The sequence below is a fragment of the Arvicola amphibius genome, chromosome 13 (genome assembly GCF_903992535.2).
Source record: "Arvicola amphibius chromosome 13, mArvAmp1.2, whole genome shotgun sequence".
Taxonomy (NCBI): Eukaryota; Metazoa; Chordata; class Mammalia; order Rodentia; family Cricetidae; genus Arvicola; species Arvicola amphibius.
In genome coordinates this window covers 74,416,601-74,435,672 of record NC_052059.1, presented here as the reverse complement: position 1 = coordinate 74,435,672, position 19,072 = coordinate 74,416,601, and the positions used below count along the sequence as shown (strand labels likewise).

General features: G+C 42.5%; 1 protein-coding gene across 1 annotated transcript in view; it reads left to right on the top strand.

Moving 5' to 3' along the window:
- The window catches only part of Kcnma1 (potassium calcium-activated channel subfamily M alpha 1), a 719,714-nt gene that overhangs the window by 666,634 nt on the left and 34,008 nt on the right, over window positions 1-19,072 (top strand). The window contains 1 exon segment of the mRNA XM_042054118.1: window positions 16,084-16,197. Coding sequence (XP_041910052.1) covers window positions 16,084-16,197 — 114 coding nt within the window.

Here is a 19,072-nt window from a genome sequence, read left to right as displayed (position 1 = left end):
TGCTACACGCAATGTGGCGCTCATACTGAGGGAGATTGGAGCGCTGCTTCTGCCTCATTTTAAATATGAGAAAATCAAGAATAACCTGTGTCTTGAATACTCGTATGCATTCTCTGAGAGGCTGGCCTTGGACTAAACTCCATGCCTTTAGGTTTTTTTATATCAGCTTAATAACCAATCACTGATGAATAAAAAGTATTTCATAATAATAAGTAGTGGAAGTGGCTGGAGAAATAGATTAATCAGTAAAGTGCTTGCCAAGCAAGCCTGAAGATCTGAGTACAAAACCCAGAACCTATGTAAAGAAGCCAGTCACGGTGGTGAGTGTTTGTAATCCTAGCACTCTGGTAGTAGAAGCAATGGATCCCTAGCTTAGATTAATTAATGAATTCTAGGTCAATTAGAGACCCTGTGTCAAATAAAACAAGGTAGATAACATCTTAAAGAAGGACCCTGGAACTGGCCTGTGGCCTACATATACACTTTCATGTGCGTGCACACACACACACACACACACACACACACACACACACACACACATATACATATGAGAAATTAGTATTTAGAAGTACTTAATATTGTGTTAAAAGTTTACTTATGTTACCTATTAATAATCTTCGTAGCATATTACTACTCCATTTATAGATGAAGTAATTGAGACACAAAAATTAAGCAAATTGCCCTAGACCATAAATGAGAAACTGAAGAGGGCGAGGCTCAAGAATCCGTCTGATGTGTCTCATTTCTGATTGTGGGCTGTGGTCAAAACGTAGTTAGTACTCGTGGCATCCATGGGGCAGGAGACTGGAGAGGACTCTCAGAATTTAACTATCACCATTCATACCCTCTTGTGGCAGACTTTAATGCGTGCACACAGGCACACCTCTGTTCCTTCCAGCTCCAAAACAGTAGTTACACATTTATCCTCCAGCATAACCATACATGCACAATATCCTTTAGCACTTAAAAGAAAAAAATTGAAAATGCTTTTAGTTAAAAAGCTGTTGAATGTGTGGCACCTCAGTGTCCTTCTTAGCCTACACAACCTTTCTCTAGGACAGTGGTTCTCTGTTGGGGGCTGTGGACCCGGACCCTGAATTTCCTATAAACAACCTGTTATGCTTGCAGCTGCTCTGAGCAAAACAACTTGTTTTTCCTGTGTTTGTAGCTACTCTGAGCATGAGACCCTCAGGAGTTCCTGATAGCAAGGGAGTAGTTTCTGGAGGGTTTGGCTGGGGTATAGCTATCAGTTAAGGATCCATATATAGGCGGCTCTGGCACACAGTAAAGGGGGCATTCTTGTTTCAGGGATGACCCTTGTCTCTGTCTGTGTGTCTTTGTGTGTTTAAATCTCCAGGCCCTTGCCCCACTTTGGAATGGTCCTGTAGCGCAGGCTCCGCACTACAGGCTTAGTACTGTAGTACACGTAGTAGTGTGGACGGTACAGTTCTTAACCTTCCTGATGCTGTGACCCTTTAATACAGTTCCTCATGCCATGGTGACCCCAACCATAAAATTATTTTTGTTGCTACTTCATAACTGCATTTTTGCTACTGTTATGAATAATGTAAATATATTAAGGATGATCTTAGGTGAACCTTTTTGAAAGGGCCATTTGACACTCCCCCAGGGGTCATGACCCACAGGTTGAGAACCACTGCTCTAGGACCTTTCAGGGACAGCTGACTGAGGGTTGTCATTGATGGGAATCTGCTTTTCTGAATTATGTGTCCAATCCATTGGCATCTGGTAAACCCGTCCTTTACAGCTACTTAACTGTCTTTGTGTTTAAGACACTGTTGCTTGGTTGAGTTTCCTTGTGTGGTTTTGCTACGATGGCTATTGGTTCACACTAAACAAAACAACTGGGGCCTCTTTGGCATTTGGACATTTAAACTACATGACAAACGCTGGGAACAAAGCCTGCAGCCCTGAGAACGCCAAGGGACTGTTTATAATGAAAAGGTGGTTACATTTCCAGTCAATCTATCACTTTAATGAGCTCTTTGTATTTCTTTGATTAATGTTCACAAAAGGTGGAGAAAAAAAATTGATGTAATGGAAACAAACTGCTATAGAATCTTGGCAGCAGGCAGGAGGATTTCTATGTGTTTTACTAGCACCCGCGTCATAGCACCCTCTTGCAAATGTATATGTCTGCATGTGCCCCACCACAGTAAACCTCCAGTTTACTAGAGATGCAGTCCATCGTGAAAGATGAGACCTTATGTTAGTAGCCAGATGCCCTTTGTCCTGTTCCTGTAAAGAGGAGGAGATTCTCAGAGCAAAAACACAGAATAACTAATAGGGCAGAAAAGTCAGATTCTGTCTCTGCCATATTGAATGAGGGCTCCACTAGGTGGATGACAATCAAGAGAGCAGGACGGAAGATGCTTAAGTATGTAGGAGCCTTCGCATATGGTGAGTACTGTATGGTCAGCAGTAATTCATGCATTTTAAAACAGTGATGGAAAGGCCATGGTGAAATTCAGAAGACAGCCATGTAAAGGAACTCAGTGCATGGGCAGAATGTCTCTAAAGCTTCCCAGAGGAAGTGACTAAAAGCTGGCTGGAAAAAGGAAGAGAGGGCACAGCATGCCTGAAGTTGGTAAGCTGGGTAGGTCAAGAGCCAGCACGTGGCACTCATCACTTGTGCTGGAAAGCAGCTCCGACTGAGGCGCCCTTCATTAGTGTGCATTGGGATACGGTGGGTTTTCATGGGTTCCCTGTCATCAAGGAAGAGTTGACATAGCACTCCATGGCAGCTCTCACAAAATACTGGAATACAGAAATAACCTTGTTGGCTCTTGTCTCATCTCAAGCCTCTTTTCCTTGTAGTCTTTGTCCAGACAGTTCCTTCTTAGAACTTGAGTCTCTTAAAATGCTCTTTTGAATACCATGGATCAACAATTGCCATGTCAGCAAAGCTTCTCAGCCCGTAAAGACCACATACATACACACACACACACAAGGCTCTGAGATTGCAGGGTTCTTTTTGCCTTTGGTTAATTTTTAATTTGTCTCTTATTTCGTAAACGAAGGGTACTCATTTTAGAACATTTAAGAGCTCATATAAGGAAGATTTAGGAAGATATGCTATGTTTAAAAGCTTTCTGTGTGCGTCTGTTTGAGTGTATGTGCAAATGTATGGACTTGTGTATGCGCATGCACACAGAAGCCAGACAGCAAGTCATGCTTCCTCAGGTACTGCCCAGTGTTCTCTTCTTTTTTGAGATGGAATTTCTTGCCACTGGGAACGCTCCAAGGCCAGGCTAGCTAGTTAGTAAGTCCTGGAGATCTGCTGTCTCCAGCACTTGATTTTACAAATGTGTGTCACCATGCCCAAGTGTTTAAGATGGCTTCTGGGGACTGGAATCCTGATTTTGTGTTTCTAAGTCAAGCATTTTACTGACTGAGCTATTCCTCTAGGGTTGGCTAAGGAGCTATCATTTCACTCTTCAAACGTAAGAAATTTGATATATTGTTGTTTCCATAGAAAAATATGTTTTTATTTTATAAAAATGCGTTATACATTAGTTTTTAATGCCCTTAAGTGTTTTTATGCAACATGTCTTTTGGATGAACCCTTAAAACAATTGATTTTCCTAAGACTTGACATGTGTGTTGTTTCCTGTGTAGTGTTGTTCAGGAACTGTAAAGAAAAAAAACACTATACCAAGTAATTAATATAAGTGATGGCTGCACACATATTTTTCAAAGCAAAATTGTTTCAAACAAAGGGCAGGTAAATTTTTAAGTCTCTGTGCTAGCTGTGCATCTCTGCATCTGCTTCCATCAGTTGCTGGATGAAGGTTCTATGATGACAATTAAGGTAGTCATCAATCTCATTACCGGGGAAGGCCAGTTCAGGTACCCTCTCCACTTTTGCTTAGGGTCTTAACTGGTGTCATCCTTGTGGATTTCTGGGAATTTCCCTAGTGCCAGGTTTCTTACTAGCCCCATAATGGTTCCTTCAATCAAGATATCTGTTTCCTTGCTCTTCCTCTTTGACTTCAGTTGAAGAGAGGAAGGAGTGATAATATAAGCAAAGGGCTCGAGACCATGATGGGGATACCCACAGAAGCAGATGACCTGAGCTAGTAGGAGCTCAATGACTTAGGACTGACAGCTGGGCGGGGTGGGGGGACCTGCATAAGCTCAAACTAGGTCCTCTGAATGTGGGTGGCGTTTGTGTGACTGGAGAAGTCTGTGGGACCACTGGCAACGGGGCCAGGATTTGTTCCTAGTGCTTGAACTGTCTTTTTGGAGCCTATTCTCTTTGGAGGGAAACCTTGTTCAGCCTAGATAGGAGGGAGAGCCTTGGTCCTACCTCAAAGTGATGTGCCAGACTTTGTTGACTCCCCATGGGAAGCCTTTCCCTCTCTGAGAAGTAGATTGAGGGTAGTGAGTGGAAGGTGGGGGAAGAAGGAGAAGGGGAAGTAGAGGGAACTGGGATTGGTATGTAAAATTTAAAAAAGATTGTTTTAAAAAATAAATTAAAAAATTTAAGTTCTCTGATTCGTATTGACAAAGTCTATATTGTTTTAGAGTTGCCAAACAAATGCAGAGGAAGTAAAAGCATCAATAGATAGCTGTAAACAATCCTATGACACTATGCTTGCATGAACAAAGGCATATGACCAGGTAGATATTTGGCGTCTTTCCAAATCTGTGGTTTTAGTTGTATTTCAATAGAGACTGATTTGTCCTCCCTCCTTCCCTCCCTCTCCCTGACTTTCTTCCCTTTGGCCCCTCTTCATAATTTCTACCAGCCCTTTCAGAGACAAGTATTAGTCCAAACATTCTTTAATGAGAGAGACTTCTTAAGGGGCGACTCTTGACAACACATTTGTTTTCTGTGTGTGAGATTTCTCAGAAGAGTGCTGAATCTACATTACAAAGAGTACCAGGCAAACAGCCTTAGAGAAAGTTCATTTGATTGGCTGGTTTCATTGGTTGTGCTTTGAATCAGACCCCAGATGCAAAGTGAAAAGAGGATCAGGCATTTTGGGCAGCATGTGGCATCAGCTCCCCAAAGTGCCAATGAAATACAGTCTTTACAAAAATCCCAGTGTGAAACAGGCAGTCAGCATGACTTACTACAAGTAGAAAGAATTGGGCATGGGCACTAGCCAAGGATGTGTCTGTCACTGGTTGCTACTCACAAGCATATGGGAAACTGATCTCAGAAGTCATTGCTTTGACATAGCCTGTATCATGGGCTAAAAAGATGCCTCAGTGGTTCAGAGTGCTTTCTTTTCAGAGGACCTGAGCCTGTTCCTAGCACTCATGTTAGGCAGCTCACAACCAGCTGCCTGTAACTCCAGTGCCAGGAGATCTGATGTTGTCTTTGATTTCTGCAGGTACCTGCACACAGGTGGCCGATACTCACATAGACAAACACATATATGTAATTAATAATACATTGAGAGAGAGAGAGAGAGAGAGAGAGAGAGAGAGAGAGAGAGAGAGAGAGGAGAAATCAGTGACATATAAACTATTCCATGAGGATTTTCCCCAGTGATCACACTAGTTGGGGCCTTTGGGTATAATAGGAATCAAACTGAAAAAGCTTAACTAGTCAGATGTCAGAGCTCTACTTAATTTTTTATTATTAACCTCTTGATTAATTTTCCCTGTCTCGTTCATCCCAAGGTGGACTAGTGAATATTGCAGCCCCAGTTTGCAGTCCTCTGGCCCTCTGGCTCTGTGTGTGTTTGTGTGTGTGTGTGTGTGTGTTCCTATGTATGTGACCACAATGTGTTAGTCAGAGGTTGATATTGAGTGTCTTTCTCAATTGCTCTTCATTTTAACTTATGAAGGCTCCCTTTTGGAGGCTATGGCCACTAGGAGCTGCAAACCAGAAAACGGTTAGTTGGAGTTACCTTTGGGCAATGTCAGGTGAACTTGTTACTTCAGGAAGTAATCTCTTTTTATTTTTTTTTTTATCACATAAATCCTTGACACCAGACTCTAGCTTCGGAAGGCACTGAAAAACCCGTGGAAAATATATACATCTATTGCAAGGTTAACCTAAAGTTCTTCTTTTTGACAGGAGTGTTCTGGTAGCTCTTCCCAAAAATCTCTTTTCCAAATCAACCCTATAGGCTTGGGTTGTTTCTACTACTCCAGGTTCAAAGCAATTGCTCCTCTCCAACATGGAATTTTCTTTACTTGGGCTGCTGATAAATTTGTTGGCATACACACTGCAGAAATGACTGCTGTGGCTATTACTGTAGTTGCTCAGGGGAGCTATTCAGATGCCTCATTTATTGGAGCTTAATAGATTAAAAGTCTAAATTGAGTCTCATGATATAAGCCTAATCAAGTTCTAATCTGCATAATTTTCCCATAAGCAGCAATGGAAAATTTGGATAATTGATGTTTCAGCAGTTGCCAATCATGTGTTAAATAGCACTGTTGCATTTACTTATCAAAATATTTTTATTGATCCTCACTTCATCTGACATTTGGTTTGGGGATTTTTTTTCTTGCTGGCATTAACAGGAAATCTAATTCATCTCCTAGATGATGTAACATGAGATGTTTCTCTTGATTTTTAACATGTCTTTATAGATCATTTTTAACTGTGATCTTTCCTTTTACAACTTCATATTGAATACCTGTCTCAGCGAACCTCGATGACTGGGCCTAATTTATTTCCCTAGTTTAACGTAGCATATGGATTTCTAACCATCATTTATATGCACACAATAAAAGATAATTTGTCTCACCCTTTGAGCCAATTCCTTTATGTTAAACCTGTGGGGGTGGGGGAAGCACTTACCTTCCCTTCTCTATCTATTCTAGGGGAGGTGATTGATAAGAATTTCCATCTCCCTCTCTCCCTGGAAAGGCTTGGGGATTTAACTAGGGAAGATTTAGGAAGTACTTTGTGTTTCCCCCATGGAAAAGCACTGTAATAAAGCATTTATTATACACACTGAGCTGTGCATGCTGCTGCACCAGAGCAGGTTAAGCATGACTGCAATGGGTCCCAGTTGTTATATGCTATTGTTTAAATGTGAAAACAATAGAAGTTAGACCGACTTGAGTCTCAAACTTGCTTGCCAGGGTTGAGGAGAGAGGAGGGAGGGAGAGAGGGAAGGATGAATAGACAGAGAAGGAGAAGGAGGGAGGGGGAGAGAGAGAGAGAGAGAGAGAGAGAGAGAGAGAGATAGCACATATCACACAGCCACACAGCTACAGCATGAAATACACCACTGGTTGTATGTTATGCTTGGACTCTTAAGGCAAACTATCTGACTATGGCTCCCAGATCTCTTACTTTCCACTGGGGGTATCCTTCAGTAAATTCTCCACTCTTCCTAGTACTATTTCCATTTTCTAGAAATGGTAATATCAACTGGTCTCTCTACTCATCCAGTTGTGGTGAACAATAAATGAGGTGAGTCATGAAAACACCTTGGGCAGAGTCTGGGGCACAGTGAGAAGCAAGAGTTAGTTTAGAGGAGTCTGGGAACTCCCATGGTTCAGATCTGAGATCTGCTAACCAGATGTCCCACCCTTGGGGCACACTTAACCATGTATGTGTCATGGTTAGGCTCTAGTTTCTTCTTTAACAAAACAGTCTTTAGGATGGTCCTGATGCTTCTTTACCTGACATGCTGTAGTTACCGCAATTAGTTTATCTCTACTGCATCCTTCCTTCCCTTTGCTTTGAAGCCCATAAGTTTGTGCCATCTGGTCCTCACTCCTTTCTAGCACCCTCAGCCTGCCTTGCTCCCCAAAGCTCTTTTCTAGTTTACTAGTTTGACTGAGTCATAGATAGCCCCTCATTGCTTGTGCCTAGTCTCTTACAAGCTGCAAAACCAAGCAGAAGCAATTAACTTTTTTGCATGTATACACTGTTCTTTTTCCACTTTTTTTAATTCAAGGGAAATTTATACCTTTTTGAAATTATAATTGAATTGCATTCTCCCTTACCTTTCTACCCTCAAGTTCTCCCATGTATGTGTGTACACACACACACACACACACACACACACACACACACCCTTCCCCTACGTGCCTTCAAATTCACGGCCTTTAAAAATTAATTCTTATTGTATGAAAATTCAGGGCCTTAAGTAACATCTCAGTACCCCTCAGGGCTCAGAATTGGATGCCTATGGCTACAAGTGTTATGCCCAAATCTGCGAAGTCCCCCAAAAGCCAACAAAGAGACTAAGTCCAGTATGTAAAAGCAAAGAGCCTTTAATTTTATGCAAGTTTGCAAACTCGATCTTTCCGTGTGTCCAATGTATTGGAATAAATGGAGAGCCCCAAGCTCAGTTAGAATCATTTTTTTAATAGTAGTAAAGGTGGGGGAGAGGGGTTTCTGAGGTTCAGGACCCATGATTGACATTTGTCTAGAGGTGTCCTGGTGAGTGTGTGCTGGCAGGTGGCCCTATCTACAGAGGTTGGAATGTTAGGTATTTTCTTTGGATGGTCTGTTCTCGGGTGGTGGTCGGGTAATCTCAGTTTGTGGCTCTTCCTACAACCAGGTATTGCTTCAGGGTAAACATACACACACACACACACACACACACACACACACACACATCTTAAGTCATTTTTTTTAGACTCTCAAAGCTTATGAACTTTTATATTCTCAGACCTTAATACATGTTTTAATAAGCTAACAAGCTGGCTGTAGCCTTGTGGAAAAATATGGATACCTTTTGCTATTAAACTGACATTATAACTGCCCTAACCATTAATACTTTCAGAGATCTCCGAAGGATAAGTAAAGTATATCTGAGTACAGACCAAATAGTTTCTGAATCTATTAAAAATGACAGGGACCAGAGTCCATATACAGTTAGTCATACCCAGGTCTCCATAACATTGGAGGCAGAAGTATCCAGAACAGCAGTCTTACTGTCTCAGCCAGGCCCATAAGGTGAACTTTTCTTTTTCTATGGAAGAGGGACAGGGAAAAGACTGACCTTATTTTGTCTGAGCAAAAGTGGTGCAATCAATTCTCCAAGCTCCTGCTGTTTGTCCACAGTCTGGACCGGGTCCTGGCAGCAGGTGTTGCACTGGGGGTCATCTCTCCCAGTGGTCAGAATTGTCATCATCCAGGTGGAGACATCGTGGTGTCTCATAATCTTCTTTGGAGACATTGGAGTCTTTGTCTAATATAATAAGCTTTTTAATCATTATTTTAAATTCCATATTCTGCAGATCTCTGAAGTATGAGGGCTGCCTTGATATGTCTAATTAGACAAATTTTGTTTCTCATTATTTGTTTTAAGTTTGACTTTGAAAACATATACAGGGAACTAAATAAGGCTTATTCCTGAAACTAATTATATCAGTAATTTAAAGATGACTGACTAACTTGAATTTCCTCACAGTCTATAATAATTTAGCAGCTTTCAGAAGACTAGAGCTCCATACTCTGTAAAGCTAATAAAGAAGCTGAGTTAGTCATTCCAAGGTTAAACACAGAACAAGTTTATATCTAGCTGTTAATGCTGTCTCCTGCAAAGACAAGGAACAGGTCCAGGGTAAAATGGGAACAGGAGGGAGTCTAAGAGCTAGCCTTGCCCTAGGGCAAACTGAGACTCAAGTCTACCTTCCTTCTGATCTATAGAACCCATCTTGGCAGGTATGTACCAAGTTGCCCTGGGTAAGCTGCTCTGGGCCCAACACAATGATCTAAGGGTAAAAAAAAAAAATAACTCAAGCTGAGCGGTGGTGGCACACGCCTTTAATACCAGCACTCAGGAGACAGAGGCAGGCAAATCTCTGTGAGTTCAAGACCAGCCTGATCTACAAGAGCTAGTTCCAGGACAGGCTCCAAAGCAACACAGAGAAACCCTGACTTGGAAAAAAATTAACTCAAGCACTTTACCTCTGCATGTTCTTTATTTTTCATGTGATGGGAGAGAGTGAAGTGAGAGGACATTGAGGAGGAGAAGAAGTAGAAGGGGAAGGATAAGGAGAAGAAAGAAGGAGAGTAAGGGGAAGAAGGAGAAGTAGCAAGGAGAAGGAGAAGGGGTGATCTATTTCTACGAGGTTTCTAGTTTTTCCAGACATAGTTGGAAAATTCAATAGACAAAGACAATCATAATATACATATCAAAATCACAAGAAGGGGTAGGCAGAACCTGACAAAGCAGTAATCCAGAAGAGGTGACCTGACCCAGGGAAGGGCCAGCATTCAAGGGGAATACCTGACATTCCAAACCATTAGATAAAGTTACTAAATCCCTGAATCCTGGCTTCCACCCATTCTCCACATCTAATCTCTTTGGTGATAACCAGCTTTGGGGACGCCCAGATTTGTTTGTTAGCAGTGGTGCATGCTATCTTCTTGCTCAGTGCCAGTCTTCTATAGAATTTCTGTGTGGTCTGTTAGCAGGTAATTTTGTGGAATTGACTCTATGTAAATTGACTGTTAGAACAAAGTAAATGCCTTTACTCCAAGGTTTCCTGGTGTGGGAATGGGAGAAGGTCACTCAGTTGCCTGTACAGACGTCACACTGCTGAGGTGTTTTGGAAATGAATCCCATTTTGAAGGGAAGAGTCATGGCTTCACAAGGTTTCCACAGATATGACAGCAATTTTTCCAAAGGACAAATGTTCCCTCAGCTCTGCAAACCAGATTATTCCATGTGGACATTTATGAACACACTTCCTGGGGATCTGTCTATTGGCCTGTCAACTGTGCATTCACTGTAGCGTCTTGTGGGCTCCAACATGAATATATATATATATATATATATATATATGAATATATATATATGAATATATATATATTTCTGAATATAATCTACTCAGTTGATATAATATTTCTCTATTATGGTTTTAGGGTTGACAATCTGGCACTAGAAACCGATTGGTGTGCTCTTCCCTGGGGGACCACCTCTCACACCCCCAGCTATCATCCTAGGGTTAAGGCCTCTTGGGCTTGTCTTCACACAGTTTGACTTGGTCGTTGGTGTCATTCTTGTTCAGTTGACATTTAGGCAGACATGTTGGTAAGACATTATGGGTGTGACTTCTGATGTTACTAGGAGACACAGTCTCACAGCAGACTCCCTGACCCACTCTTTCCGCAGTGTTCCCTGAGCCTTAGGTGGGAGAGGAAACAACTTTTTAAAAATAAAAACCTTGATGTCACTTTTTCCTGTGTTTTCTCCTAGCTCCAGGCAGAAACCATCCAAGTGCTTGTGTGAAATTTTTCCATTCCAAGCCATCCTCACTAGAGTACAGTTCTCTGAACTTGTCACTAACAGGTGCTTCACTGTCCTCTCTTTTCTGCTCTGAGCCCGCACTCGTTCAGCGTACGAAACGACTACTATCCAGAGAAGGTCTGTCGTGGCTGGTCCTGTTCCGTTCAGTCCGGCAGCGCTGCTGTGTCCGGAACACAGGTGCCAGAAAAAAGCAGAGTGGTAGAGAGCGTAAGGAGCCCAAGGAGGAAACGACTTCCAACCAACTAAAGGGGCCAGAAATTAGGTCTAGAAGAGAGAATGTTCAACAAGGGGCCTGTAGTTGCTCTTTGGAGCTAAGAGCTTTTCCTTTGTGAAGTCTGGCCACCAGTTTCCTGTAAATCTGAGGAAAACCTCAGCCTTCCCCATATCCAGATTCCTTCTTGAGATACTTTCTGCTGCATTGTTACTTATTATTATTGTCTATTGTTGTTATTATCCTAGTTACTATTATTGTAGGACTAATCTATTTATAACAAAACACCCGCTATGATTCTTGGTTTCTCATTAGTTTTCTAAGACAAATTCTTCTTTAGAAAATTTATCAAGTGTTTTTCAGTTCTTTACCCATAGGGCAGGGTCTTGATGGGTGCTGGATCTCTGCACAAGTATTTGTTGTATATCTACTATCATATTGTCATTGGTGGACAGCATTTTTGAGTGCTTGCTTCATCCTAGGGATGACACATTTTACTTCAGCCTTCCAGTTTCCCTGTGTAATGGTTACTTCTGACTTTTAGATGAAGAATCAGAGACCTGGTGGTGAGAATATTGGCCGTGCTGTGTTTATATCTACAAAGTTAACCCAAGTCATCTGTGTTGTCCTCTCTAAGGCTTAGGGGACATTGTAGAAGAGGGGACAGAAAGAGTGTAAGAGCCTAAAAATAAGAAGCAATGTAAAATAACACATTCTTTGCAAAACATGCCCAGAGCTATCACAGGCTCACAGCAGCCACAGGTGCCTTTGGTGAGTCTATACAAGAATGGACCAATCAACAGTCAGGCATGGATGGAGGAGGGACTCAGAGTGTAACCCTCATGGACCAATCAACAGGCATGGATGGAGGAGGGACTCAGAGTTATACCCCTCACTACTAAACTACTCATTTCTGGTAGATTCAATGAAGCCTTTAGTCATGTAACTCCTGATAACTCCACCAAGCTCCAATGGATAGTCCCAGTCCAGTGGTCACACAGGTGGCCCTGATTAAACTAAGTGGGTCAAAAAGCAAAACCAAACATTGGGAATCTGAGAAGGGGATGGAAGGGGGTAGGGGGAAATAATAAACTGGGGAGAACAATCAGAATTCATTATATACACGCATGGACTAGCCAAATAACTAGCCAATGCAGCAAAATATCTTAAAAAATTAATAGACGGGGAAATACAGAACCAAAATTGGAACCTAAAACATCAGCTTCAAAACTATATTTTTCACTTATTCCTTTTATTTCTTCTTTGTGAGTCAGGCCTCTTAAACATAAGCCTGAAGCCCAGCTAAACAGGAAACTCCAGCATGTGAAGTGCGGATGTCTGGCTTGAGACAGGGCCAGGCAAGGCAGGGATGCTTGGTGTTCAGTGAACAACACAGATGTATGCCAGGCACAGCTGCCACTGAAGACTGGGATTGGGGTGGGGTGGGGATTCCCTGGAAGGAGAGGAAGCAGTCTGGGGAAGTCATATCTAGCATGTCCATGGAGTACAGTGTTAACACTATAGGACAATCAAGAGCCTAAGCAAGAACTTAGGCAATCCGCAAATTCAACTTCAGTCTTTTCTGAGTGTGGTTTCTTAGTCTTGCTCTCCAACACTGATGTTCTTAATGATTTCTTTTGGCAAAATGAAGGCTTGTCTCCCATGTTGAAGCATTTCCTAGTTTTTCTGGTCTCTGATTGCAGATCCCTGGGGTCTGTGCCACATGTCTTGGCTTTCACAAGCAGGACACCGGTGTTGTTTTATGTAGAGATATAAAGTGACGTCAGACATTAAAGGGGTAGAGACCCGAACAGTGTTGAGACCTGTTTTGTCAGCCATGACCGGAATGATGACATCTCAGGTCATCGTTATTCCTCATTCCTTCAGATGCAATATGTCTAGATTTCTCTTCTCTTCGAAGTCATTTAGGAAGTCTGCAACACCCTGGTACTTCATAACATAGTTTTTCTGTAGTAGGGCCCCTAAGGGGGAAAATGCTAATAAAGTCTGAGTCACTGCTACTACTATATGAGAGGAAGGGAGAAAATCTATACTTTTGTTAACAACCACCTCCCCCCACTACAGTGTGAGGGCAGAAACGTTGCAAAACAGAAGGAGTGACATTTCTGAAGTTCTCCTGTCAACATTAGTATCTGTCCTTGGGGTCCCGGATGGAGAGACAGATCTTCCAGGAGGATATCTGGCTATCCTTCAGTCTGTCAGTTGCAGATGCTTGATGGAGCCAGTCTTGGAGTCTGCAGGGGGAAATGGAGAATGAAAGCAAAGTGAAAGAGGCCTAGGAAGGAAGCAAGGGTGCCGTTTCCTAATGAAGGCTTCATGCAAAGGGATTGAGTCTTTTCACAGCGGAAAGTGGAATCTTTAAATAAGATAAAATAAGAGGATGCTTCGGCTTGTTACAGGCTCTGCAATGAAATACAGCTCTCTTAACACTGTGTGACCTGTATCTCTGCCTGCTTTATGGGTGCTGCACCTCAAGGAACACACCCATATTTTCTCCAGTCAGTGTCTGATGATGGATGTCAAAATGCAGGCCATGTATTATGCATATAGCATTACCGATGCAAGGTGTTCACTTGTCAAGTTGAAGAAAGTCAAAAACGGCACATCCACTGAATCTGCACAGCTGTCCCTTGCAATTTTCCATGCTTTTGAATGCAACTTCTGATGTAAACAGTTTATTTCTTCCCCTTCACTGTCCAAAGAAGAGAAAACAGCTAACATTTAAAATGCGTGTGGTTATACGGTTGGCTGGAAAACAGACACATTCCAACGTTTAGGAAGAATGAACACACTAACTCATTGAATGCAACTTGGTCTGTTTGAGGTATTGTAATACTCCAAAAAAATTAAGTGCAATCAGGAAATAAATACTTTTTGTTTTTTCTAAAAGTATAAACTTTGGTAGGATATTTATATAAAGGAGAGCAGAAAATAAGCTTGTTTCCTTAAGTCTCTGGCCCGTTGTGCTTATATGAGCATCCGAAAAGATAGGACAGCTGTTGAGCAGAAGATGTCCCCAAAATCCTGAATCATACCAGCCTTGTCCCATTACTAAGTACTGACTGTAAAATGTGATCCTATGATCACTTTGGAGTTTTGATTTGGAAACGATGCAAGTATCTTTGTACCTTTAAGTCCCTTATTTATTGGTGGGCCCATATAGAGATGAAAAACCAAAGAATCAGGCATAGCGGTAAGCACTTTTAATCCCAGCACTTAGGAGGCAGAGGCAGAAAGATCTTTGTGAGTTCAAAGTCAGCCAGGTCTACAGAGTGAACTCAGACTAACCATGGCTACATATACATATATACATATACATACACAGATATGTATATATATATACATATATGTATACGTATACATATACATATCTCCAAAACTATTTTTTAATTAAATAAAATAAAAACTAAAACAAACCAAAGTAAATGGTAGCACAGAGCTGAGAGATCCAGTTACCGTGTGCTTCATTTGGAAAACGACTTTCGGAGCAATGCAGGCATGATGCAAAGAGCTTTCATGTCTCTGTGTTTTTGCCTGCATCATTAATAAGGTACCCAGTGGGCTTGGCTGGAGGGAAGTCTCAGCTTTACTAAACTTGACATTTCCAATCTTACCTTTTTCATAAATCTCATGATCTCTTGATAGTGCTAGGTTGGTTACCTCAGGAATTCAAGGCTAGTTTTATTACTCAGTTCAGACAGTATCAGCAAGTGACTTTTGTATTCAATAGGTGTTCAGCCTAGTTGGAGGAGGGATATCATAGGTCTAGGAACTGCAAGCATATGAAAAAATGTGTAGGGGGAATCAAATGGGGTATCTTCCTATGCATTTTATTTTAGTACTAAGGAACAATTGCTGAAAGCCTCCAAGCAGCTTTACCTTCACGTCTCACAAGCCAGAACCATTTCAAATCCTAGGCCTAAGTTCCTTGTGAGCAGAAAGAAATGCAGTGAGTAAGCAGAAGAGAATAGTCAGAATGAGTTTACATAGGCTGCGGTAACAACATACAAACACAGTTTCAGTGGTTTACAAGAGCACATCACTCTTTCCTACTCAGGGAGTCTTCTGGGTTAGGACAGCTGCTTGAGACTGCTGTCCTGACTCCAGCTCCATAGTGATCCACGTCTTCATATTAGATGTGCCTTGGGGATAGAAGGAGGAGACAAAGTCTTATGCCAGACGTGATGTGTGTTTCTTTGCTCACACTTCGTGAGTAAGAGCACTTTGTACATGACCATAGTTCTGACTACCTAGGGACAGCTCACACTTCGTGAGTAAGAGCACTTTGTACATGACCATAGTTCTGACTACCTAGGGACAGCTCACACTTCGTGAGTAAGAGCACTTTGTACATGACCATAGTTCTGACTACCTAGGGACAGCTAGACACAATGGTAACTACTTGGTCGGAGAGGGAGAACTACGAGCAGGATACATGTATCCTCATAAGATGTGGATTTTTACGAAGGTGTCAGAGTAAGTTAAAATTTCTTCAAGTGTGTCTCCTATAATGGCCTTAAAAAAAACCTCAGAATGTATCCTGTGTTAATTGGTGACCTGTCAATAATGCATACACTAGATTGTGAGGGTTCTGTGGTTTTATCATTTCCAGATTTTCTACTTCTCTGAATTTCTCCCCACTAGGATTCACACCTCCTGGAATGGACCGGTCATCTCCTGACAACAGCCCAGTGCATGGGATGCTGCGCCAGCCGTCCATCACAACAGGAGTCAACATCCCCATCATCACAGAACTCGGTAGGGAGTTCTTGTCAGCTCAGTGGGTGGATGTTTTTGTCTTCCAAATTATAAGGAAGGCCTGTTTTTTAGCCCTTTGGTCATCGTGGGTTTGGGGTGGAGTGGCAAAGATAAGGTATGATGAGTAGAGATACACAGATTGTTTGAAGGACAAACTGTTCTATCTTTCCCAGGAGAGAAATAGACAGTTTCCTTCCTTCTTGCCATGGTTTTCAAAGGAGCATGAAAATGGCTTTGAAACTGGGGCATCCATTTGGGAACGGGGAAGAAAGGAGGCAAGGGCTCTTCTGGAGACTTCTTCCTGAAGGTGCCTCTTCTGAGGGTTCTGTTTCAAAGGCTCCTGTAGTTGAAACCCTGCTCAGAACCTCAGGACTGAGCCAATCCCACCTGAGAACGGATCCCCTGTGAGAACTCGGTCAAATATTTCTTTGCTCCACTATGTAGCAACTCCACCCAGCTGAGATTCTCACCAAAGGTCATTTTCAAAAAAAATTGGCCAAAATATGACTGAAGAACACAGGGTTTGAATGCTATAATCTATAGCTAATAAAACCCTACTTCTGACCTGTCTGTGCCATTCTCTGGTACCCTATATGAAGTTATAAAACCACCGAATGGCCCTTCCCCTTGCAGTACACTGTTGTCCAGGTGGCTTAGCTTGAGAATGCATCCCCTATTGTTCCCTCACTCTTTTCTTCCTTTTTTTCTATACTTCCCTCCACTCCCTTTCCCTGACCCTTAACTGCCTTATCCAATTAGCTAAACCAGGCAAGTTGCCTTTGGTATCAGTCAATCAGGAAAAAAACAGTGGGACGCACATTCTAATGATAACGGAGTTGGGTAAGAAGTGCTTGCCTTCTTGACATCAGTATTTTCTTTTGTTCTGATCTTGGTGTTTCCAGCTCTCCTTGGTTTTCTCCCCCTTCATTTCGCTGGCTGTAACAGAAAGGCTACCCCATGGCACTGCTTTGAATGCGTTTTATTTGCGGCTCTGGTTGGAATCGACTGTCTTGTTCTGGCCTTTCCTTAATGATTTTCCCCACAGCCTCGGTAAACCTTTGATCACACCCATCTGACCTGGCAGGCCCTTGCAAGGCATCTCTGCTCTGTTTCATTTTCTGTGGCCCAAGCCTCTCTCTCCCTCTCTTTTAAATCCCACACGTGCCCCCTCTCCCCCGCCTCCGCCCTATATTCTGCTTCCAACACGCTGTCAGTTTGACTGACATGTCTTCACAGCTCTCAGAGGAAGTCAAAGAAAAAAATATAAAAATTTTAAGATAAGAAATCCTAGACTGTGCCTTCCCTCCAGCTGTTTATTTTTCTTTATTCTGACTTTATTTTCCTCCTGCCCCCCCCCCCCCACTAGGCCCTTTCTCAGAAGTTATGCTTCTGAAGCCATAAAAAGCAGTTGGTTCCCAGGGGATCTTTTCTTACCAAAGTGAGATTCCAAGAAGGGTGCAGAACAGGCTGGGGACCCTACCATTTGGCCCCCACCCTGTTGATCCAAAGCCTCCCTGGGAGATTCACAGTGCATTTATCTAGAAGATAAAGGCTCCTGGTCATGCCTGCATTTGTCAGGCCCTTCCATGGTTCCTCATGACTTGGTTAATAACCCACAAAGGGTGCCCATCCGCAGGAGGTTTCAGCACTGGAGATTGATCTTCTAAATAGACATAGCAAAGGGCTCCTCAGCAGAGATGTGGAAAGAGGGGTGAGGAGCACCTGCCTTCACTTGACTCACAGATGAAATGAACACTCCATTTTCTTGGCCCCAAAATATATTTCAAAATAAGAGAGGAAGCTTTTAAGCCAGTAATCCTGCTTGTGAGATGTCTAGAAACGAAGGAATAAATTGTCCACCATGCAACGCTGCATGGTTGTTAGACAGAGCTATTAATCAGGACAAATTCACTCAGGTCAAGGAGTATCAACTGTTGCAGACAATAGGAGAGGTATCTTTTTCATGTTTAGCATTGTTGGTAAAAGCCTGTATTTCCCCATTCTTCTACTTAGAACCATAGGACCATAAAAGACCAAAAAAGCTCATGTGCCCCAGATCACTGCTGGAAAATTCACCCGAGCATCTCCGGTACAGATAGCTACAGCGGCTTTCCGAAAACACCCACGCCAAGGCTTTTCTTTTGCATGTGGAATCCATGGGCCATTAACTGACTAGAGTATCCTGAATTTGTTTAGTGTAAAAGGAAAGCCAAAAGCTTGGTGCTCCAGATACAAGGCAGCAATTTGGTTTTCAAGTCCCCGGACACTCTTACACAGCAGAATTTACCCCCCTGTGCCTAGAATCAGGCCCTGTCTTCTTTCTGCTCTTAAGGCTAGTGTCTCTAGTGGCCACGCCACTGCCCTCCCACCACTCCCCTTCCCACTTCACCCCTACAAATACTCACCATCTGCCACTTGCCTGGCGATGTGTGATGTGCGGTATTGCACAGAGACAGAGCTGGAGAGATGGGCCGGGGGCCAAGCGCTTGCTGTACAGTCATGAGGACCTGAGAGCCAATCCCCGGCGGCATGCACATTTACGCTGAGCATGGCAATGTGCATCTTGTAGTTCCAGCCCTTGAGGATAGAGGTGGAAGGATCCCTGAGACTTGCTGTCCAGTTAGTCTAGTAGAATCTGTGAGCTCCAGATTAAGTTGGCAGACCTGGTCTCAAACAATAATATAAAAAATAATTGAGGAAAACAACTCATGTTAATCTCTACCTTCCACATACACCTGTACATGAACACATACATCCATGAGCACATACATACATGAACACATACAAAGACACAGAAGCAACCAAGGCCAAACACATTTTAAGACCTGAGTATATTCCAGTCCTCATCTGCCCTGAGACTCCCATGGCAAAGGAT